Source organism: Bombus vancouverensis, chromosome 1 (assembly GCF_051014615.1).
Source record: "Bombus vancouverensis nearcticus chromosome 1, iyBomVanc1_principal, whole genome shotgun sequence".
In the NCBI taxonomy this organism is placed as follows: domain Eukaryota; kingdom Metazoa; phylum Arthropoda; class Insecta; order Hymenoptera; family Apidae; genus Bombus; species Bombus vancouverensis.
Window position 1 is genome coordinate 6,731,949 of NC_134911.1, and position 26,056 is coordinate 6,758,004.

Sequence of the window (26,056 nt, forward strand, 5' to 3'; positions counted from 1 at the left end):
TTCTTTTTAGTTAGATTGGCTAGGGAATCATAGTTATGGTGGGGATAGATTCATGCATGTTTTGAAGCATAGTGTGTACCTATATGTATATAGTGCATTGAACGATGAAGTTCCGTATGAAGAGAGAAATTAGAAAAACGAAAAATCACTGGAAATATCGGGCCCAGGGGAAAGTGAATTCCTCGCGTTCCTCGATGCTTTCTTTCTGTTTTTTCGCTTCGTACCACCGATCCGTGGTAATCGTTCGTTATTCACTGGCTTCTTTTTCGAATTCCGCGAAAACAACGTTGGAAACCAGTCCACCATGAAACTACAAACCTTATTATTTTATATTTTTAGCAAGAATTTACTTTGTTTATGGGAGAAATAACAAATAATCAGTAATAATTCTACGCTATTGTTTAAAACACAGAAACTAATATTTATAGAAGTTATTAAATTTCTATCAATAAATATATGTATGTATATACAAATTTGGTTGTTCATAGCATAGTGGTAAACAATATTAGATTCAAAGATGTTTATAAAAGCATAGAGATTAAAGTATATTTACCTTTTATAGGTATATTAATTATTTATATAAGGTTATAATTTATATAGGTTATAATTTTTGTCAAGCTCAAAGCTTTTAAAAAGGAAAGAAAGAGAAGAAAAATTGAATTGTGAACAAAGGGTAAGATTCATTATCGAACACTATGTATGGAGTATCAATATCTTATTTATTATTCTCATAAACCGTCTATACATTTTCTCGGATAACATATGGTAACTACAAAGAACGACGCTTCTGGTCGCCGGCGAATCTAAACATCTTAGAGCCGTGATACTTACAGGCAAACACTTATGCATAATCGGTCGTGTTATACGTACATGTTCCTGTATCCAGAAACACGTAATTTATTTTCCGTTTTATGTTCTTTTTCCCTCAACATCATTTTTTTTTAATTTTCTTATTTTTGTTTTTGCTCTTTTCGTTATTTATTACGGGTGTAACTTCGCTAAACATACTCCGTGACAGTATTTCCGGTTAACTGCAATGGATGATCAGGCTAAAGCAATTCACGCGTATTTACAATTCCTTTCTCATGTCGTATCCTCCTTTTCTCTGTTTTCTTTTTACTAGTTAATTTTTATCGTGACAATACAATTTTCTTCTTTCATTCTCCCTCCCTCTCTCTCTCTCTCTCTCTCTCTCTCTCGAACATAACCTACACACATACACACACACACACACACACACTTCGTTAAGTCGCTTTATCTACACATGTATAAAGATATATTGTTACAATGAGACAGCCGTTCATCGCACAAACGGCTCGTTTTTCATTCTCTTTATCGTGATCTGTTTCTCTTAGTACGTTCACGGAACGAAACACTATACGAAACTGATCGACACGAGTTGTATTATTCGGTGGATTACTGGCCACACTGTTTCATATATTCTTTAGAGACGTTCGACAAAAAATCTTCAACTTTTCAGGATTGAAAATTTTCTAACGGTATCCGCAGCACGCGGTGGAGAGGGTCTACGGGAATTCTTCATTGTGGTTCACACACTATAAAATTGCGGAACGTCTTCTTCCGCCATATTTGATTTCCTTCGAAGAACTTTGATTTCTTCTTAAGTGACATACCTTGTATGTAATGCGTCTACTATGTTTTTGAGGAAATATGCAAGGTTTCCTCGGAAAGACATATTTTTGAAGTTTCTTCTTTGGACCTTTTGGATTAGGTTACATTCATAAGTATGTAAGTAGAATTGTAGATTTCACCAATTCTTTCTTATCTTCCTCACTTAGGTTCCATGACCCGTTTTCTGTTTCCAATCTTTTTCAAGACACTGTCTCATTCTTATCATTTGTTGCAAATCTTCATCATCAGAGCTATTCGCCTCCAAACTTCCATCTGCGTTTTCCAAACTGCGTCATCATAACCTCCAAATCCTTAGGACAACTCATTTCATTCGTAAGATGACATCATATCTTTTTTAAAAAATCACATAGTTCCAAGTCTTTATCGATCTCTAGCATCTGCTCCAAATATCCATTCAGAACCATTCGCTGTCAACCTTGCATTATGTCATCATAACCTCTAATGATAACTTGATTAACTCGTAAGTTGACATCGGATCCTCTTCAATCCCAAGTCCTCGCCAATCTTGTCATCTGCTTGAAATTTCCTTTCAGAACCATTCGCCTTCAAACCTCCTTTCCGTCATCATAACAACAATAGAAAATTACCAAATGTTTCTTGTCACAATGATCTCGAACCATCCTCTTCGTATCCCACAGAGAATCGGAAACCTTCTGGAAACCCTCTCGCTCCCCAATATGATTTCTCATCTTGAAGAAACGACAGCGGACGCGCCGCCATTTCCACGGTCGAAATCCCTCCCCACCGTTACCCCTAAGCTATTGCAGGTAAGACCAGGTGGCGGCCTGCGCATCGTCCGGTCACTCGGAGTAGCTCGTCTTGTCACTCGCATCATCGGGACTGGTCTCCCGATAGGCGTCGCCTGTTCCATTTGCGTGTAGGCTCTGATTGGGCGGCTTGATCACCGTGGGCAGGTAGCCGGTACCCGCGTACGGCGCGGCCAGGAACCTGTGCCTGGTCGACGGTATGGGAGTGGTGCAGTAAGCGGCCCGGCTCGCATATGCGGCTGAGACCGAGGCAGATGCGGCCGCAGCCGATGCTAACGCGCCTGCTAGCGGCGAGAACGCAGACTTCGGCTGGAGACTGTCCTCGCAGACCAATACCTCCATCGCCGACACCACGTCGCCTGCGACACAGACACCTCTGCCAGTTTCTATTTCCTATTTTTTTCTTTTTCTTTTTAACATTCTTTCTTGACTTTTTGTTGGCAATTTTATCGTTTTGATTTGTTTCTTTAGATTAGGTTGGAAAAAGTTTGATGTACATTTAATTAGGAATGGAAATATTGGAAGGTTGGAAGGGATGTATTATATAGCATGCTTAATTTATGTAGATTATTTTATGTTGGATACTTTAAATTGTTGGATTAAGAATACTAGATTGAGAAATACTATTTGTTCGTTTCTTGAGAGGTTTGAAACCGAGAATTCAACCCCTTCGGTAGAAAGTGTTTTAAAAATTACAAAACCGCATTAGCATCTATTATTTAGTATCTATCTTTAGCATCTACAGTTATTTGCTTTTATATAAGAATCCTTTACAATATCAGAAAATTCGATCTAATATCTATTCTTTTCTATTATTATCGTTCTAGAATATTCCAAAATTGCATTTGTAATCGACAAAATTTTCAATAGCAGATACTATTTATTACATCTCTTTAACGCTACTTTAGCACATATCACCTATTTTTAAACTTGTCTCAGAATATTCTAAAATTGCATTTAATTTTTCTATTTAGATATTTCTACAATTCCCTTAGAATATTCCAAACCCACGTTTGGAACCCTAATTTTAAACCTAAACCTAAATTCTGAACCCAATCCTGGAATTCTATTCTATACTTAATCCATTAAAAATCCTCTTCATCAAATCCCGAAACCAAATCCAATATCTATATACCATTTTTTCCAAAATTCCCTTCAATAAATTTCGATAAAAATATTCCTAACCTCTTTGAAAATTCCAAGAATCCCTCCCAAAACCCATTCCCAAAGGGTACCACGAATCTCGCGACCAAAAGGGTTGAAACTCGGCCGTGGGTTGCAATGGAAACTCGAGAACACTATGGACGAATCTTCTCGAATTGTTTCTCAGCCACGTGTCCGTCTGACGATCTCTCAGTACAGAGGACCTGCCGAGGATTGTGTTCTGTCCACGAATAATGGCCGCGGATATCGGATTGCAGTGCCTACCTTTGCACCGGTGCAACAGAGCCTCGACGTCCGCGCGACGTCTTCCGGGAAACACTCGCAACAGTACGTCGACGGGTGATCGTTGTTGCTGCTGCTGTTGTTGTTGTTGCTGCTGTTGTTGCTGTTGTAATTGAAGGCCGCAGGTTTGTTGAATATTTTGCATCTGCATTTGCATTTGGATCTCGCGTGGTTCTGGGATATGATGGTGATGCTGATGCTGGTACAAAGCTGGTGAACAGTAGAGAGAACTCGCTGCTGGACCATAGAGGGGAGCGTAAGGTGGAAAATGTACTGCCGTCGCTGCAGCCTGGAAAAGAGAATGTAAGCATTGTTTATGGCGTTAGAAATAGCGTGGAAATGATTATGGAGTAGCATTTTGAATTTAGCACGCCTAACATAATCCTAAATTTGCTCTCCTCCATCGTAGGATTATGTTCAAACTAAGCTGCGTTGCTTTTTTGCAACAATGTATACATTCATTACAAATAAATTAATGAAAATATTTTTAAATATTATGGAAAAAGAAAAAATAGTAATAGAACTTATCACAATACAATTATATAATTGAATTTACGAGTTTAGAAGTCAAAACGAAGCTCTATTTAGGTTAGGGTCTCCTATGTCCACAAAAAGCATGAATTTTCATAAGCACACACATTCGATTTAGGTATATATACGTAAAAAATTGAAAACGAGTTCACACAGAAAAAAGATTGCTAAAGGTAAAGTCAATCGATTTCAGCGAAATTCTCCGCAGATATATATTGAAAAATTACAAAAAATAAAGTTGATCGATTTGACTACTAAACAGCTTATAAATTGGTTCCTCTATATCTTCTACATCGAAAACGTTTCGTTTGAAATCCCGTATATGGACTCGTAATCGTAAAAGGATTAAGGTAAAAAGCTTACCGCCAACGAGGGTAACGGTGGACTAGGTCTAGGCTGCACCAGGTCCACTGGCTGAAGGGTCTGTTGCGTCTGCTGAGGGCTTCCGCTTTTGCGGAGGCTGAGATTCTCTGGCGCTGGCGTATCCTCTCTTTGCGGCGTTAGTGCTGGCGTCAGTGGAGGTGTATGTGTCGGACTCTGAGAACCTGGTTCCGGGCTTCCATCTTCGGAGTCATTCAAGCTATTTGACCGTTTTCGCGTTGTATCGTTCTCCGTCATTCCAACCGACGTCGGAACTGCAGTTACAAAAAAATTATTTTCAGGTTAGGTTTACCTATGTTCATAAACACACGAATATTTGTAAAGATATATACGCAGCTTTGTGTACAATCACCTTGTATACGAAAGATTCGATTATTAAACTATCAAGCAATTTATATTTAGGTTAGGTTTATTCATGGTTTTAACTAAACACGAAAATTAGGTGAGTACCTATATGTGTGTACATTCATTTACGTATTTTGTAGCTTACAATTAATTCTAATTAATTCTCTATTCTGCATATGGTGCTGAAAATAAACGTGTTAATAATAAAGTCTTTGCGGGAAATTTGAAAAACATTTGATATCTTTCGTATTATAGTGACCTATTATATGTATAAATACCTACATCACTTAACTAAGGATGAAGGATTCCACTAGACGAAGACACTCTCTTGCAAATTCAATTACAATTAACAAAACTAGTCTACAATTTTTATTCCAATTTACTTCATGTAATAATTCAAATTTACAATTCTAACCTCAATCGTTAGTTACGAATCGATCGAAATTCGAGATTTCAGGGAGCCTTACCCAATGAACGGTCAGCAAGAAGTTCTCCACCGGAGTCGGAGTCACGGTCGTCTTCGTTACCGGTGTCGCTCGTGGAGAGCATTGTTCCCGTAGTGCTCTCAGAGATTCTCGACCTCTTTGTGCCTGGAACAAAACAGGGCGTATCGTTCGTTTGCGAAATAATAAAAAAAAAAAAAAAAGAAAGAAAGAAAAGAAAAGAAAAGAAAAACCGCGCATTAATACGCACAATACCTATGAAATTCTCCAGCGAGCAAACACTTTACATTGTTCTACGACGCACGCCGAATTGACTCTTACAGATCCTTGACACCCTTGAAAAAACGTTGTGCATCTTTTATTGTGAGCCCCGCGCGTATTTACCACCCGCTGATATTCGCGTCGAACCGTTTCGTCCAATCACGTAACGGAGAACGTGTAACGATTTATCGTTATATAGATATACATGAATGTATGTACAAAGATGAAAATATTTGAATATTTTCCATACAAATTTTTTATCGATGTATTATGTCTTTTATATAGAATACTTTGGAATCATATTAAAACAATATTTATTGTAAATATGTATATATGTAGCTGTTGTCAAACTAAATCTTGCTCAAACGTAATCCGGACCTAACCAAAACCCATTCTAAACATATCTCAATTTCAATGTAAAAATAACAAAAAGCATAATGCAAAGAAAATATATTACAAAAGTATTGTATATTGTATGTATTATAAAACGTATTATAAATGTATTATTACGTAGTAAAGTGTATTATTACGTTTTATAAATATATTGCAAATATGTGAAAAATTAATGTAAATTACCAAAAATGCCATGTAAACTACTCAATTACGATAACGTACACCACGAAACCACACTCTACAGTCTCCTAAACTACGTACATAATACGATCTGAAGAGTGTCGTTATAACGTGCAGAGATGTATGCACGTGCACGGCTATTAAGTCGCCGTCAGTGCCTGAAAGAATCCAGCAGGGGTGCGTTGCCCGTCGAAGAAAGTCTACTGCGGCTGACCGCTCGTTAAAAAGTTTAACCGACCACTTATTAGCGAGACAGAGAGGGGACGAGTGCTGGAACTTGGGGGGGGGGGAAGAGGAGTAATACATATATAGGGCGAGGAAATGTAGCTTCCAGCCTAACGTTTCGTTCTTACGATCTCTCCCTTTTTCTCTTCTACTTCCCTCGTTGCTGTTCCACGGGTTAATTCTTGACGCGCACGCTTTCGATAACAAGGTTGTTTCAAGTGGCACTCCCGAGCTTGCTCTGGGGTCTGCTTGCCCCGAGCAACTATATCGAGTGTTCCGCTGTTTAACTTAATTGCCGCTAGCTGCTACTTCGCAATTGCTCTCTTTTCATACAGAGAGCAGATTCGTCGCTTAGTTAGTTAATGTGCAAAGTGGAATTTGATTGCATATTTTTTTTCAGTACCTTTGAATGCCTAAAGACTGTGAAATTGTTATTACGACATATTCTGATCCTGTATTCATCTTTTATATTTTACTTGAAGTTTGCTAAATTCGGCGTAGCTTCTATAGTAGATTCGGAATAGATTGTGGTTAGGTTTGGAATAGATTGTGGTTAGATTTGGACAAAATTCAGTATGAGGATAATTGTATGCGCAAAACTGTTCAGATATGTATATTTGTAGTAAATAGAATGTACTTCTATATGCGTTTTCAAATTCGATCCAAATTTTACCCAAACATATAACCAGAGTAATCCTTTCTCATTGTAGCAGATACTAATGAGTAAAGTTAAGATATGTCCAGCGTCATTTCGGTGTAGCTTCTATAGTAGATTCGGAATAGATTGTGGTTAGGTTTGGAATAGATTGTGGTTAGATTTGGACAAAATTCAGTATGAGGATAATTGTATGCACAAAGCTGTTCAGCTATGTATATTTGTAGTAAATAGAATGTACTTCTATATGCGTTTTCAAATTCGATCCAAATTTTACCCAAACATATAACCAGGGTAATCCTTTCTCATTGTAGCAGATATTAATGAGTAAAGTTAAGATAAGTCCAGCGTCAAACTGTCTGTCACTTTATAGTGACAGATTATTCTGGCACGTCACGTATCTTCTAAAAAAATATACTAAAGTCATATAAATCAAAATCAATCATCCTATAAGATCAAAATCATATAAATTAATCATAAAAATAAGATCATATTCTGCCATCAATTTTTAATCCTATCAGTTATAGAAATTCAAACTGTGCTTTTTTAGGTTATGTAAGGGAATTAAGTAACAATTTGGCAATTGCAATCTCCTCCAATGGAAGAAAGGAGAGAAAGTGAGATCACAGGGCGTCTATTCCGGGAATCTCTCTCGACGGAAGTTACTGTGGAATCCGTCGGTGGTAATTCGAGGTGAACGAAACTGAAGTGGGCTCGAATTACCGGGGAACTATTAATGAAACAGGGATTAAAAGAAAGAAGCTGGCCAACGCAATGGGGGGAACAGATGGGTTCGTCGAGCGTTCGTGAATGGAAAGAATCGCTGCTTTTTCGCTATTCACGCGGTGTAGTTGTCTGTGACGATGGTTTTAAAGGTTCCTGATCGCGGTACGATGTTCCTCGGTAAAGGTACACTTGTGAGAAATTTGTCTGAGGGTAACTGCATGCTTTTTTCAAGGTAGCTGCCTTTGATTCGGATATTATTACTTATTTGAAATGTACACAATACTAATATGAAAAAGAATATCAAAGGAACGTTTAACAAATTCGTTAATATTATTAAGAATATTAAAGAAGAACTGATTCAACATTTGTGTAATATTAATAGATATTTTTTCAATATTATAGAAACTATACGCAAGTTCAAAATTAAATTATAGATATCATTAACTAATTGATTAATATGTAATTTTCCCTTCTTCCTAGATTAAATTTTCCATACAATGTCATTTTTCATATTGTCAAATTATTAACAATAATAATAATTTCACTTTTAGGAAAGCACATAATGCTAAGTATTTTATAATCTTACATTGTTCTCTTATACTAAATACGTTACATTTTGTACTATCATACTTCTGCATACTTTATATTTTTCTATCCCTTTTGACTTCGTCTTTTTTACCACAAACAAGTTTACATATTTTTATTTTATTCTAAAAATTAGAAATCGATTATACCAAAGCATGTCAAATTTGTTAAAAGTTTTCGAAATACCTACCAACTTCCTTATTTATTTTTTCAAGGTATAAAAAGGAACTCAAAGAGAAAGCAAGGAGAATGTCGAGGAAGTCTGTCGAAGGTCGTCAATAATAGTTTCCAATACTTGGCCAGTATTTTGCGGTAACGAGACCCGTAACGACCGTTGTGCAAGAAATAAACGAGTCGGATTATAGTTTTCCGTTTCGCTTAAACTCAATCGTTCCTGCAGAAATACAAGTTTCGAGCGGTTCGGTAACGACGGATCGAAGAAATTTTTAAAGAGCCAAGATTGACCGCGTTGAAGTCACCGCGAGTCTCTCCAATCCTCTTCAACTAGACGTCTGTACACTGTACTGTACACGTGTACAAGCAAATTGAAGTACGGTAGAACGTTCGACGATAATTTGCTCCAATAAGTTTGAAATAACGCGTCTGATATGTTATATATTTGAAATGAATATAAGAGTATCTGAATCTCCTATTGATTTAGTATTGCTATTTTATTATATTAGCAAATTTTATATATATGTCGGGTTATCATTAGGATTTAAGGCGCGTAATGATTCTTCGTTTGAATTAGCCATTGTTTTACAAACAGAGAATATATTTACGCGAATAAACAAGATTTTACAAAATATTAAGAATAATGAGTTTAATAAATGATAAGATTAACAAACGATAAGTTTAATTAATAATTAGATTAAAGAATAATAAGTTTAACGAACAATAAGAGCAACGAATAATATGTCTTACGAATAATGAATTTAACGAATAATGAGATTAACGATTGATAGGTTTTACGAATAATGAATTTAATTTACGCTATTAACAATGTTCCGGGGTTCAAACGAATCCATGGTCAACGGGATAACTCTTTACTATGCGTAGAATAATTTTAAACACAAAAATACGATTGCTGAGACACTCGGTAAATTGCTCGATGTATCACTTTCCAAGGCGATCACACGAATGAATATCTGATGAAAATCTTTTTCGCTATACGACTGCATTTGTTTGTTATATGCTCGCTGGAGACATCGAGAAGCTTCCAATCGTTGTTGCTAGGCAATTTCTGTCAAAAGTTTGTTGTATACTCTTTGGAAACATCGAGAAAGATCCAAACGCCGTTACTAGTCAGTTTCTGTCTGGAGATTGATTCCTAATACAACGTGTGTCCCATTATATCGACATCTCTAAAGTACAATTCTATGTGATTTCTAGGGAGAACAATACAACCGATTCACACCTTCGTCAGGCAAAACGTTTATCCCGTGACCGTGGCTACGTTCGGCGACCAGTTGTCACCTCGAACCCACTTTCGCTTTCACAAATATCAAACAATTACAAATGACAATTGCTTAATTACAGTTATGATAAAATCTAGGCTAAAGCATTAGAAGGCTTCCTCAAAATTGCAAAGGGAAGGCTCCGGTTTTCCTTTCATCTCCGACATATAATATATTATGTTATAGCATGCAAAAGTTTTAGTCTTTTCTTCAAGCATTCATGTAGAATTACATACTTTTAATGAATATAATTTACCGCCTTTTTGTGCAAATAAAGGAAAATTGAAAAAAAGACTAAAACTTTTACATACGTTTAATAATAAAAATGATCAATTTACGAATTAGAAAATTATTGCTACTTTATCATATTTGGCAGGATATATCAGACATTACGTATAAAACAATTTTTATTTATTTTATAAATAATTGTAAATAGACAGATGAAGTTTCCTTTAGATGATTCGGCTCTTCGGTCGAATAATTAATCGTTGCATGATGGGATGTTTATATCGAAAAGCGAAAAAAGGAGCTTGATTAGTTAATGATTTCCAAAGTACTCTATTACTCAAAAAAAATTCCTTAATATATAATCGTCCCTTCTAAGTATTTCTAATTCTTCCTATTGTACAAATAACTCGCCAAGCATCTGGTAGTCTCATCCTTTATATCTATTATGTTATTAGAATTATATTACATAGTACATTCTTTTTATTAGAATAAAAATTCACGATTAATTGTTGCTTTGTATTTCAGCATTCTAATGGAAAATATCATTCGGTGGCAGTCTAATAATACAATGACGAATAAGTCGCGATGCTGAACAAATAAAAAGCGGAAGAACCGACCAATAATTCACGGGGTGGTATCGATCGAGCACGTGACTCTCCGGCACGAATTCCAACGCTGTTGAAAATGATATTAATGACGATCGACGTCGTCAGGAGAAAGGAATGCAATATCGCCGCCGCTGGTGTTAATGTAGCCGCTGGCTGCGACCAATAGAAAATTCCACGCTGAAGAAGCTTTTACCCGCGTGGTATCATGAACACACCATTGTCGTCGGAAGGATTACCAGACAGTTATTAAAATATCATTCTTCCACGGTGACCCCACTGCCTCCAACGGGGAAATCCACCCTCACGCGCTAGACGTCATGGGGGCGACTTCACGTTGGCTGTCTTTCTGCCTCCTTTTCAATGTAACTGGCGTAACAATGTGCGTGTTTCGCGTGTCCTTGAAACCAAGGGAGGTCTCCGATGATCGCGTGGGTGTATTCGCAAGTCACGTTTCACAAGGAGTAAAAGGAAAGGATCGTTTATAATGCGAGTAATTGAAAGTTAGTCCATCCTTATTCCAATAGCAACTTTATAGTAACTACAGAAAATACCTATTCGTACAGCGTTATACGTTGTAATTACTGGGCTAATTACTGGGATTTTTATGCAAACATGTATTTTTATGGAGATAATTAGAGATATAAAACCTACATAGAGATTTGTTACGAGACGCGTACATTTTGTAATGACTACTGTACATCGGATATTTTTTATATTTATATTCATTAAGTGGATTTATGAATTGTTCATATACGCATAAAAATCCACAGTCTGGTAATTAATTAGGTTCGATGTTTCATTGGAAAATAGAGGTATGCACAAATACACTTTGTGGCTACTGTATATTAATTATATGGAGAAATTGAATACAAAGACAACATAAATCATATTTTATTTAACCATCCAATTTCTGTAATGTTTAAGGAACGAACGAAGGGTAGCGGTAATATCTGTCGTAGAATCAGATTACAAATTTGGAAGTTGCTTCCTCTACATTCCAACGATTCGCCACCAACGAGATGAATGACGAACGGATCACTCAGGTATCCACTGTGTCCACTAAAGCCTTACCAGCGATTTTAATCTGCAGGCATAGGGGAAGGTGCGAAAACGGAGACAATATCGCGATAGGTCACGCCCAGAAACACGACGACGACGCTAATCCGAATAGAAAAGAAGGGAAGAAGGATAAAAAAGAAAAAATGAAAAAAGAGAAAGAAGAAAAGGGAACAGTATCGTGAGCCGAAATCTCTTCAAATTTCATTCGACATCCCCGTATCAATGGTCGTCTTGTATTTCGAGAAGGGTGAATGCAATTTATTGTAATCTCTTCTGTTGTCGAACGCACACGAGCGAGAAATGTCTAACTTCTTCGTTGTATCGCCATCGCCAAGGTGTAACGTATCACCGGTGTGCTTTGTGGGACGAGGACTGAGGAAGTTAATAAAACTCGTTTCGACGTCGACAAACTCGCGGCACGACCCCTCCGAAAGATTTATTACGAATTCGGGCATGAATGGAATATCTACCATGCTGGAGACTGTGAATGTGTAAGGAGGATGGTTCATGAGAGTAGGAAATGGCGAACATGTATCTTGTTTCATGGTGGATTCCGTTTAACAAATTGAGCTTTTATTAAGTTAGATACGTAGCTATGTTTTATTAATAGAAAAGTAAAAAGGTTCGTGTGTCGTTGCAGATCTAATTCAACTCTTAGTCGCATCTGGTGCATCTCGCAAGTTCCCAGCTTGGTCCGTTATTCTTCGTTATATTCACGAACGATCAAGGCTATGCTACTTCTATGTAAATGCGGATGAACTTAAATTTTGTATCAACTTAAATTAAGTTAAATTACTCCGATTATTCATTGAGGTTAATAGTCGTTGCGGAATAGTAAAGAAATTAGGAGCGCAAGTGTAATTAGTAATATTGGGCACATCCGAGGACAGATGTATTTGTCAGAATAGCCGAAATTGTGGGATGATGTGACGTTAGTGAAAGACGTGGCTGATCGTTTATAAACGTTGTTAAGATATTTTAATGTTGTCAAGGAGTGTTGCGAGCGTTACCAAGGTTTGTTAAAGGAAAAATGAGCGTGGCAATGCTGTCAGAGTTGAATTAATCGTGTTGCTGTGACGTAGAAATAGTGATAAGCGAATTCGTGAAGCGCGATATTATATTCGATTTTGTGAGAGTGTAACAATATCGTGTTTATCATACTGTCTTTTCCGTTCATTTATAGTTAAGTTAAATTACTCCGATGCACAAGATACGCAAGACGATCTTAACGAACTAGCCAATAAGTGTACGCGTCGTAAATTATATTTCAACTTATCCAAGTGCCATACGATGAAAATATCAGGCAAAAGGTATAAAGTTATGTTTCTACGCAAAGTAGTGGACAAGAAACGATTGTATCGAAAAAGATTGGCTGGTATCGTCTTTGTCGTCTTTGTCGACCCGGCCTAAGCGAAATTTATAGGGATGTTTCGTGTCCTCCACAGTTGCCCTGCAGCCTGTGTCCTATTACTCCTATTCTCTATTATGCAGCGGCGCCGTAGGCCGGAAGCTCCCGATATCTATATGCCATTCTAAATTATTCGGCATTGTCCTCGCATGATTCCATTGTCCGCGTCTGTCTCCACCGTACGCTGATACGCCGCGGTCCCGGGTTTAGGGCGTAGACCTACAACAACGCGAATCGTGTGCTCACACGATCCAGCCCGCTGTGTGTATCTGCTTCGAGAGCGCGTCTTGTCATCGGTCAAGAGTGTCTACGGACTTGTACGCTATAGGGATGTCTAATTAATCGCGGACGTACCGCTATCTAAGAATGTACCTACGTGCACATGTGTCTCTCTGTACAACGCATCGTCTATATTCGTGTACAACATTTCTCGTGATTATTTGCAATACTTTTAAATTTCCCAACTGTGAAATTTGGAAGAGAAAGAAGACGACTGTTGCGAGAGAAAATGTAAACGGGAGGAATTTTGGGAAAAGTTGTCATGTAGTATAAAAGTTAAAACATTAGATCGATACCGGTAATGGAATAACGAAGCTGTAATCTTCTGCTGTGCGTGGTAGAAAATAAAATTGCCAGGTAGAGCGCTCTCAGACTGTCCATATATATTGTAAATATCGCAAGCTTTCCAACTAAAAGGATCAATATATATCGTCGATACGATATCGTCAATATTTATCGAGCAACTGCATTTTCATTGACAATCTTGAAATATTGATTATATTATCGGTTGCTGATGGTACTCTATGTGTCCGTACGCTCGGGGTAATCTTGAGAACCATTGGACGAATTTTTGTGCGATTCTCACTATTGCGATGAGCATTTCTCGAGTACGGTTTAGGTATGCGACTTTGGCAAAAATTTTACAGTATGAATCGCTACGATATGGGACCAAAAATATAAACGAGAGAAAATTTACGGATATTCGCATTATAATCGTTTCGTTTATAATCGCTGCCACGGTATACGTAACAAAGCTGCGAGTGATGTCTTCTCCTTTCGTCTTGCGACGTGTCAGAATCATCGCGACTTTGCTGTGTGACGATCGGTGTTGTTTCATGGACCACGGAACGTCTACCGAGTTGATGAAAATTCAGAAAACTGTGTTCGAATATCGTTGAAAAAGATTACACGTACACATAATTAAACTGCCCGTGTGTATATATTTATGAGAAATTAAAAAATGCAAAAATACATGCTATGTGTAGAATATGTAAAAATATACATGTACCTAGAATACACTCTTGTTATACTACTGATGTATACGATGTAACTGGAAGTCATCCTTAAGCTGCAAGGAAAGAGGATTACGAATTACGAATAATAAACAAAGATTAAATATTCTCGTTATAATGTTTAGGGTCATTTTCTTTTTCTTTTTTCTCTTTTTTTTTTTTTTGGTTACATTTATACATCTGCATAAACATGCGTGGTCTAAGTATAATATTACTCCTAACGAAGGCTTCCTTACGATCGTTCAAAATTGCAAACGTTACGGTATCCATTTACAAAGCTGGCATATTAATTTTCAACGAAAGCGATTCTGAGAAACAAAAGATATCACGATATTTCAACGAGAATTTAATCCATTTATCCAACAGAAACGAACTTAGTATGTCTATTCAACCGCATTCAACCCTTGCTATGATATCTCGATGCACCTCGAAAATGGCCATTTTTCCTGAAAAATTCACGATGCAGCGCGAAGTAAGGGTAAACGGAACGAAAAAGAGAGGAAAAACGATGACACATCGTTATTGTCTATTCGCAACGAGTGTGGAAAAAGGGGTTGCACGTTCGAATCGACGCAATAAATAACCCTTCGAGGCGTTACAGTTATCACGAGCAGTGTTGGTCGATGCCATATAACTGCACGGTAGTGCGGCGGACTTCGCAGCCTCTGGCCCCTGTGAACACCCCCGGGTAATTCGAGGGTCGTAGGAAGCATCCACTATGAATTATCATTTCCTATTGTTCGGAAGATCGTAAAGTAACCGGCTGTTCGCGACTTCGGGGACCACCGAGCTTTGTCCTTTCTCTGTGTTCTCTTTCAGCGAGTTACACCGCGAGATAATATGGCAGATTTGAAGATTCGAGTTTTGAACCAACTTCAAGAAGATAAGAAGTTTGATCATTGTTCTCATCTCAGCAAACAAAATGGCTTTCAAGGTTTTAAGAATCATAAAGTCGAAAAGAGAATTGCGTATTAACGATTCCTTTGTATTGTAGTTTCTTTGGATTTAAGATAGTCGAATTTGCTGATGGAAAGACGCCATCGGGTTGGAAATCATTCGGACAATTTCGAGACATTGAACGAAATTTCTCAACCAACAACGGGAACGTTGAAACCAAATATCTGAAAATAGAACGCCTGTTGAAATATAATTTTCATGCCGATGCATGCACATCTCTAATGTGACAGTTTATTTTTGTACATAATCTAATTTACCTCTCAGCCTGCTTTTTCTAATCATTTGCGATCTACTTTGCCCAATTCTTCTGTTCTTCTTGCGCTTTGCGTTTGTATTCCTGCCAAGATTCGTTTACCAAAATTTGCAATACCGAACGTATACAGAACCAACATACATACATCGAAGACCAAAATTAAATACAGTAGAGCGTCGATTACATTATCGGAACTTCGATTATCTGAATCATCAATTATCCGAATTGGTATTTGATCGTGAAGTGAATTCATGTTTCATCGTCGATATCGCCATAAGTTCTTGTAACCGGACAGATTGCTTTAAAAAATAGACTTCTTTAATATTAATGTGTATAATTATTACGTATTGTATATATTTGTTTTTCTTATTCGTGTGAAAAGCTATATCCAGATAAGTATGTAATAAATGTACGTATATCGTTATTTCAAAGCATTTATTCAAAAATGAATTAATATTTTGCGTAATACATAACAAATTTCAAATTGCAGCAGTAATACTCCTGCATTCGATAAGTAATTTTAGGATTAATTTCTACAGCTATCAAGTGGGTAATTCGATTTTCCGAACCACCTCAGTCTCAACTGATTCGGATAATTGACGCTTTATTATATTTAAAAACAGGATATCCATCGAAATATAATTCTCATTCCAATTCCCACACGTTCCCAATGCGAACCTAACCTAATTCACCTACTTTCCCCTTTTTTCTAATCGATTACAATCTACTCCTTCCAGGTTTCCTTTTCTCCTTATTCTTTACGTTTCTGCTCCTCCCAAGATTTTCCCCAAGATTTAAAACACTAATCGAATATTGAGCTCAAATATGTATATCGAACACTAAAAACAAATGTCTACAGACAAAATATTCATCGAAATATAATTTTCATTAGAACTTCACATGTCGTGCGAACCTAACCTAATTCAACACTTTTTCTTTTTTTTCTGTACAATTATAATCTATTCCTACTAGTTTTCTTCTTATTGTTATTCTTCTCGTTTCTACTCCTCCCAAGATTTTTCCTCAAAATTTGAAACACTAATCGAATATTAACCTCAAATACGTATATCGAACACTAAAAACAAACATCCACAGACAAAATATTCATCGAAATATAATTTTCATTAGAACTTCACATGTCGTGCGAACCTAACCTAATTCAACACTTTTTCTTTTTTTTCTGTACAATTATAATCTATTCCTACTAGTTTTCTTCTTATTATTATTTTTCACGTTTCTACTCCTCCCAAGATTTTTCCTCAAAATTTGAAACACTAATCGAATATTAACCTCAAATACGTATATCGAACACTAAAAACAAATATCCACAGACAAAATATTCATCGAAATATAATTTTCATTAGAACTTCACATGTCGTGCGAACCTAACCTAATTCAACACTTTTTCTCTTTTTTCTGTACAATTATAATCTATTCCTACTAGTTTTCTTCTTGTTATTATTTTTCACGTTTCTACTCCTCCCAAGATTTTTCCTCAAAATTTGAAACACTAATCGAATATTGGGCCCAAATATATATATCGAACACCAAAAACAAAATATTGGTCGAAATATAATTATTCAATTCTCACATATTCCCAATGCAAACCTAACCTAATTCACTTCCTTTTCTCTTTTTCCTAATCAATTACAATCTACTACTTTCAGTTTTCTTTTTCTCCTTATTCTCCACATTTGTATCACTTTCAAAAATTTTCCCAACATTTGAAATACCAAATGAATACCAAACGAAATATCTCAACCAAAATACACATATGTATATCGAACACGAAAACCAAACATCTAAAAACAGGATATCCATCGAAATATGATTGTCATCTGGGGCGAATCTAGCCCCATCACCAATGCGAACCTAACCTAATTCAGCGCTTTTCCTCTTTTTCCCAGCACACACTACTCTCTCCAACCGCCCTTCTATTTCATTCTCCACCTTCTCTTCTCTTTCTTCTTCTTCGTCTCATCCACCCTCTTTATCTCGGACCGCTTTCCTCACGCTCTCAATACTTGCCTTTCTTCAGCTCGGCCCTCGAACCGCGCCGATTTCCCCGCGTTGATTTTTGTCGCGGCGAGACCACGGATCGCCGGGCCTCTGCTATTTTCCGGGCGTATCGATACGTAATAATGAGAAGTCCTTTTCACGTTCGTCGCTCGTTCTTCCGGCGCGTGCACGATGCACGCTGCACCGCACCTGATTTACTTCGCCATCCACTGGCTGCCTCGGTAACTGGAATGTATTACGAAGCTCTCGCCGACCAAACGTCTTTTTTTCAACGCGACTCCCCGTCGCATCCGATTAATTAATCTCGCGGCGATCGGCCCAGGAATGTTTTCACCCGCTTTTTAACCATCCACACGTCCCCACCCCTTTTCTACTCTGGTTTTTATTCGTCGATAGGAAAGAAGGAACGAGAGCTGTATTTTACTACATCCAGCTGCTGCTGGATCTGATTCTCTGATGCTTGGTCTTCATCGCGTTTGGCATGAATGAGCGTTCCCCGACTAGATTTTACGTGGAATGTGATTGCACCATATAACTGAGCGTTTGAGGTTTGCTGATGTTTTTTTATAGTTTCAAGTGATAGCGTTGTTTGATGCTGATGGCGGTTTACGATGATGTTTGACTTAGTGTTTGATAAGTACTTCAAATTTTGGAAAAAGAATCTTGGAAGGACTACACAGACGTAAGAAAAATAAGAAGAAAAGGCGAACTGGAGGAATATTGGGTTAGCAGCTAAGTGATTGCGGATTTTGTCAATACCACCTAAACTTATTTGCCAATCCAATAGATTTCACAAAGGACATAACCTAACAAACACGAAGATGGTAGCCCGCTGGGAGTAGCCACCCACATGTTATATTATTATACCACTAAGCTGTAATATTTTACCAAATGTCCTACTGGACAAATTGTAAAATTTAAATAAATAAATAAATAAAAAAAAATGTTACATTACTATACCACTAAGCTATAATATTTTACCAAATGTCCTACTGGACAAATTGTAAAATTTAAATAAATAAATAAATAAAAAAATCCAATAGATTCTAATTGGTTAGAAAAGAGAGAGAAAAGAGTTAAATTAAACTAGGTTCTTCTATATGATTTATACGAAAATTATGTTTATGAATTATTGATATATATTAATTTATACATAAATAACAGACACTGTGTCTTTGAATATCTCTTTCTAGTGTTCGATGTATTTTAATTTTAACACCACTTTCTATATATTTCAGCCTTTTGCATATAAACCAGAGAGAGAAGAATCACGGCGAAAAACTACTTCGCTAAAGAACAACGCAAAAGACAAAAGCTAAAATGGGAAGGAAGACAAACTAACAGAAGAATCAACAATACACTAGGGTCATCCGATGCACGTAAGAACCACATAACATAAGACGAAGGAAAAGAAGGGAAAGCCATGATACATAACATCTTGGTATATGGCAGAGAGCCGAGTTAAGCGACACAGCGAGCAACAGCCCGATCAGTCATTAAATCGTCGCGATTCCCCTTTTGTTTCCACGTTGGGACGTGTGGGCGTCGGGGTTTATCCGTCCGTGTGTTTTCGTGTTTCGCTGGCGAAAGGGGTGCAAAAACCGGGTGCTCCGCAACCAAAGTTAGAAAGGGATGCCTATACACGTTCCACCCCCTCCTGGTCCCTTTTTCATTCTCGATTCGATGGCTATAGGGGTGGTTAAAGAGCCTCGCGACAAGCCACCAAGCGAAAAAATAACGGAGACAGAACTAGATAGAATGAGAGAGAATGATCGTGAATATAAGCGGTGAGGGGCGGAGAGACACAAAAAAAGAAGAAAGAAAGAATAGGGTGGGGGTGGTGGTAAGGGTGAACCGGTGGAGAGCGATCGGGCGTAACGTTTTTAATTGTTTCGCGCCCAGCCGCCTTTTGTTTCGGCGTTTATGCCTCGTAAACGGTTGCTGAACGCCAACAGGGCCACGGGGGAAGCCACGCTTCCACCTCTGATTCTCTTCTTTTTCACCTCCTCGTGCTCCTTCTTCCACCCTTCCAACCCGATTTCCGCCATCTCGCGCTTTCCCTCCACAAACCCTCCGCCGTGGAAATCTCTGATTTATCCTGAGCTTTTACATGCATACAGTGGTTACACAAAGTATCGACGCATCATTGTACTTAGTGTTGCATTTAATCAGGTACCGATTAGTCAGGTTCAAGTACGTTCAATTTTATACATAGGTGTATATATGTCGGGTTATCGTTAAAGTTAGGGGTGTATAATGAATGTTCGCGTGAACTGGCCATCGTTGTGATGTACTATGGACGATATTTACGGATACCAATGTGATTATCACAGAGTGTAACAAGTAACAACGGCGATTGGATGATCGAGATGTCGATGACAACGAATTTACGTTCGATAACGAATCCACGGTCAACGGAACAACGAATGCGATGTGATACACGATTCTGGTGTGACTCAACGTACAAGTAGAACTTATCTGAATGAACTGAACTGAACTACAGTCCAAGTGGAACTGTCCTTATATACTCCTCTCCGTACCTCTCGGGTCAATCTTTGTTTTTAAGGACAGCATTATTCCATACCTCTGTTAGGTACACGTCTCTCCCGTGACCGTGACTACGTTCAGTGACCCGTTATGTCGCTTCGAGCCCAAGCCCACTGTCATAAACCTCGGGCACCTATACTCGGGTTAGAACATTACAACTATTTCTCAGTTTTATTATTTAATTTATTAGCTATGATAAAAGTCTGGGCTAAAGTATTGGGGATCTTCTGAAACATTCCAAAAGAAAAGCCCAGATGTCCTTTCATCTCTGACATATACAGGGTGGTTGGTAATTGGTACAAGCGGAAAGGGGGCGATTCTACGCGAAAAAAGAAGTCGAAAATATAAAATAAAAATTCTTTTTTTCCAATTTTTCCATCGAGACAACGATCTACAGTGAGATCCGGTATAACCTACCGCACGCGTACCGAGCGAAAATTCAAAGTCGATTTTCTCGAAAACAAAGCCTCAAACAAAAAATTTTTATTCTATATTTTCGACTTCTTTTTTCGCGTAGAATCACCCCCTTTCCGCTTGTACCACCACTCACCAACCACCCTGTATATATATACACGATCCGGTCGTATAACACGTAAAAAGCGGGCACGACGCGATTCCTTGTGGAAAAAGAAGAAAATAATATAAAATAAAATTTGTTCATCCTCGGCTTGGTCCTGGATAAAATACGAAAAAATCGAGTTTGTAAATTTATCAAGTATACTTGAACTTGGCTAATTACCGACTGGATTTAACCAGTTTAGTGCGTTCGACGTGCATACACATCAATGCAAAACTTTATTTCGGTGCGGTCGACATGTATACTTGTTGTGTGAAATAGAAAATTACCATTTACTATGAAATCTGTAAATTTTAGTAGAAAGTGATATAAATGACATTTAATGGTATGTTTCCCTTACGTACTCAGTAAGTATTTTATACAAAAAAGTTTGGTTATTTGATTATTTCCATTGATGTGTATATCGGCTATTCACTGCGTATATCGGGTATTTTCCAAATTGTTTTGCCTACGTTACTGCGTCCATCGGGAAGTCTTGGAAGCGGTATATTCCTTCTAAAATGAGTCGTTTTGGAATGAAGTTGCGCGTATTACGCGAAGGTCAATCTGGATACATTTGGAACTTCTGTATATACCTTGGAACAGATACAGATCACAGTCAAAATTATCCTAAATATAAGATCACAATTTGCATCGTTCTAGAACTCTGCCGTTATCTATTTATTACACTAGGCGTTTAGTTTAGTATGCGGATAGTTGGTACACCAGCATAGAACTCGCGAAAAAGCTATGTGTCTTTAAGACAGATATTGTTGGTACTTTGCGACAAAAGGGACTTCATGTTCCTCGAGATATAAAAACATCTTCACTAGAACAGTATCGGTCGGTGTATTGCAAGATATATGAACAAAATAATGCTATTGATGTGTATTGCTCCTTAGTGAAATTTATAATGATTTAATTATGATATTATTATTTATAATAATTTACGATGGAAATAGAGAAACGAGGCGTTAGAGTGAGGAAACCGACGAGAAAGTGGGTGACGTGGAGAAAAGCGATGGAATAATTACATCATATACACTTACAAGAAAAATACAAGTAAAAGGAAGTATTATAAGAAAATATTTCTCCACCTCATAGACGTTATATGTTCGAACTCCTACGTGTTATATTAAAAAAATTAAAATCTTTGCTCGAATTGTGTTGAGGAAATTGTCGAAGAATGTGCAATTTAGCAGGCACAAGCTTTGAATATTGGTGGACCAACTGCAGCTGCAAAAGCTACACATCTCATCGGAAAATATGTCCCCAACTTCATACCAGCTACAATTTCAAAAGCAAATCCATCACGAAGATGCGAAGTTCTGCTCAAAAAATGGAATCCGTAAGAGTGTGAGTGAAGTCACGCGTTTGACCTGAGAAATGTCACTTTTTGTGGTATCATGCTTTGAAAAATACCACACTGAAATCAACTGAAATTCTTCAATTTTGGTCCTTTAATTTTTCTTGTTTATGAATTTTATTTTCCGGCAGTTTTTAAGTTTTGTAACAACCTTTTCCAACAATGAATTGTTAATTTTTTATCGAATAAAAATATAATCCTTCCTCTGAAATCTATCATGGGAGCATTTATTTAAAATCGCTTGATTTTACCTCCGCAGTTAACAGGCTAAATAAATAGGACGTTATTCGAAATACGAAAATAAGTAAAGAGCGAAAGATAAAATTTGCCCGTTTAATGCGTCATTTTCAAGAAAATAGAGTTTGAACATGTTTAATTAAGAATCGGCATAGCACATGCATACGATAGATTTTCCAATTTATTTTTCTTGGAAACAAAGCGGCTTGTGAGAAAATGTTATTCTACCTCCTGTAAAATCACCTCCTGTCGATTATTTAGCTCAGAATTAGTTACGTTCCAGTATACTTGTGTTTTATTCAATTTTTAAATACCGACTTAAATATTTTGCAAATTCGATTTTCTCGAAACCTAGGCCGAGAATGAAAAAATATTACTCTACATGTTTTCCCTACCTTTCCATAAGAAATTACATTTTATTCGGCCAGATCTTGTATATTTTTCTATAATAATACGCTTAGCTTTACGAACCTTGTATGTGTGTGAAATCAACTGTGAAGAAGATAGAAGTATGTGTGAGTTTCAGAAAATATTGCAAAATCAAGTCCATTTCCGGGTTGTGAAGCCGAAACTTAATAAAGCAACAAGTACATTCAATTTTGCATCACTTAGCAGTGGTTTCATATGGCTACAAAAATTTTGTATCATGGAAATTCATCATTTTTTCAAATTTGTATCATGGAAACTTCTAAAAAGGCAGCTTAAAAATGCTTCGTTCGAAAGTAAGGACACGTGCAAATACTTTTTGTAACCACTGTATTTTAAGTAACCATTGCTATTCCTATGTACCCAATGTATAATGAATTTGTGAAAGCGCACAGAGAACAAAATCGTAACAATCGCGTTAGTATCGTCACTTAAATAATTCCATCAACGCAACGTGAGGCACCTCTAATGAAAAAATACGTATCTCAGTAGCAACGAATGGATTAATTACATGCAAAATCCCGTACAAAGTATGTAAAATACATCGAAGCAATGCTGAAAGTTAAATCTCGCTATATTATAATCATTATTAATTGTCATTATTATAATATTCAGCATAGCCAATTAATACAGTTAAATACGCAGTTCGACGAAAGAAAACAGCCGATTTGCAACTAAAAAGGAAGCAATCCGAGTCTCTAGTATCTTCCAATCTTAATTTCACGCGACTACTATTAATCGTTATTATTGTCTATATTAAATAATTGAACAAGGAAGGTCCCCATCGTATAATATCCTTCACAGCGCTGTAATTTCACGTGGTCGAAGATCCACCTCAATTTCTCTCTGAAAACCTTATTCGATGAAAAGATCGTGATAAGCGATACCTTTGGACGTAATTAAAAAGAGCGCGGCTCGCGTAACTGTTCTTCGACGGGAGTGCAGATGTAACAAAAGGAAGAAGAAGCCCTTTCGACGATAGAGCACACGTTTGATTAACCACAGCCGCTTTCTTTCTTCCTTCTTCGTCGTTAAACAGAGAAAAATATAGTGGAAGAGCGGGAGGAGGATGGTGGTCGGTGAAAACTTCCGAATAACATTTTTAAATTGGAAAAGCGATCCAGAGAGACTGGTGCAGTAAGAGGAAACCATCGAGGATGAATATAAAACACTTTGATTCCATTTCCATGGCCAGCTTCTTCTTCTTTGCTACTACCCTCTCACCTTTTTCTCTCGGCAGTGAATATTCCTCTGGTCGACGAATCGTTCGCGGAGAAATGGAACCTGTGATGCAAAGATCAAGGATTTGGCGAGTTCGTGATACGTTTGGTTCGCTACTCGAACACGAATATCCGACGTTGATTCGTGGGTTATAGACGATGATCATCTGACAAGGCCATTATCGATGCGCGTTTCTTTCGACGTAAGAAGCATCTATATATGACACAAATATTAAATGTATATCTCGTATGCTATACTTTAGCCGGCAGTATACTAGCATAGGACGTAGTAACTTTACAATGATATTTTGTATTATTGCATTCTAATGAGAATACAATTCTTATAGAATGTACAAGGAATACTATGAATACTATTAATATTTTAATCTCTATTCTGCAGCTGGCTGATTGCATATCTAATTTCTGCTTGACGTTTAGACTACCCTATATCTGCTTAATGCTCGCCTTATTATCTAGACTGTATATCTACCTAATATATCTCTATATCATATTCTTGTGTATATTTCAGTCGTAATTTTTCAACATATAGTTGTGTAGTATCGTTGAGCTGTGTTTAGCGCTGTAGAGATCCGCTGCTGGGTACGGCCACTCTTTTCCTCATTTTTTGTACCGTGGAAGAAAAATCGGACCTCCGGTCGCCGGGATTCGAACCCGGGTCCCGAACGTTCGCAACCTAAGGTGCCAACCACTGCGCTATCGTCGTCCGATAATAGTTAGTGTCGAGTGGTGGTATTTACTGTCGAGTGCCACCACAGGCCCTCCTTTCCACGATACTACAGTTGTGTTAATGGCTATAACATTTATATTCTAAAATAAGTAATTATCCTCAACTTTTACTCTTCGTTACTTTTCATTGGCAATATACATAATTCTTCCGCAACATCTCTCCTCAGTACCTTGGAAATACTACAACTTATATCATATATACCATATATACGTGTTCTTAATAACGTTACATTAATACAACTTTAACACAGCTGCTAGTCCTTAATGGATTAACAAACCACTACACTATAATATGCTATAACATACAAAGGTTATAACGAGTCATATAGCGTGAAGAATCATGTACAGAAACGAGGATTTCCAGGAAAGTTCATGATCGAGAGCATGGATTCGTGGATCACTGTCTAACATTGGTATACGTCTGATAAAAAGAGGGACGACTGGCAGGAGTTTTGTTCAAACACACTCGGGGAAACGTGCTTCCACGGCGGCGTTGCACGTGTACGTGCATTCGTAGGACCGGCTACACCTATGCAAATAGGTAGGAATAGTCCGTGACCGGGCTCTTCTGTTCCGCGAAGCCGTGCTGACTCTTTGCAAACAATGTTACCAGGCACGTCGCCGGGACGTAAGTAGCCGGCCCCCATCGTGGATTTCATCTCCTTCGTTCTATCGGCGATAAGCCTTCGTAATTATTCGTGCCACGTTCGCCATTCTTTCTACGAGTGGACAAACTCGTTGCTAGGGCTCCGTACAAATTGCAAATACCTGAGACTTGTGGTATACCATGACCCTTAAGAGACCTCGTGTTGTTAGAAATAACGGACTGCATAGAGGTTATTGTAGGCGGAAATGATGCAGCCAAGTCATCAAACAAAACTTTAAGTAGGATTTCTAATTTATTAATTTACGATTAATATATTTCAACTTTGTCTAGTAACAAAATTATTCGTCGTATTAGATACTTCCTGTTATCTAATCTTATCAATGTAATTTGCAAAATTTGTGACTTGTACAATTTCACATTCATATTATTTTAACAATATTAATATTATTAATCGTGTTATTAGTGAAATGAATGGTTC

The 26,056-nt window shown here is 37.4% G+C and overlaps 1 protein-coding gene across 1 annotated transcript in view; it reads right to left on the bottom strand.

Moving 5' to 3' along the window:
• Positions 1-725: 725 nt before the first annotated feature.
• The window catches only part of dmrt99B (doublesex-Mab related 99B), a 33,949-nt gene continuing 8,618 nt past the window's right edge, over positions 726-26,056 (bottom strand). The window contains exons 3-6 of the mRNA XM_076619730.1: positions 5,591-5,713; positions 4,761-5,032; positions 3,849-4,155; positions 726-2,779 (exon numbers count right to left, since the gene is read on the bottom strand). Of these exons, the coding sequence (XP_076475845.1) occupies positions 2,454-2,779; positions 3,849-4,155; positions 4,761-5,032; positions 5,591-5,713 (1,028 nt within the window). The 3' untranslated portion in view covers positions 726-2,453. The remainder of the gene's footprint in view (positions 2,780-3,848; positions 4,156-4,760; positions 5,033-5,590; positions 5,714-26,056) is intronic.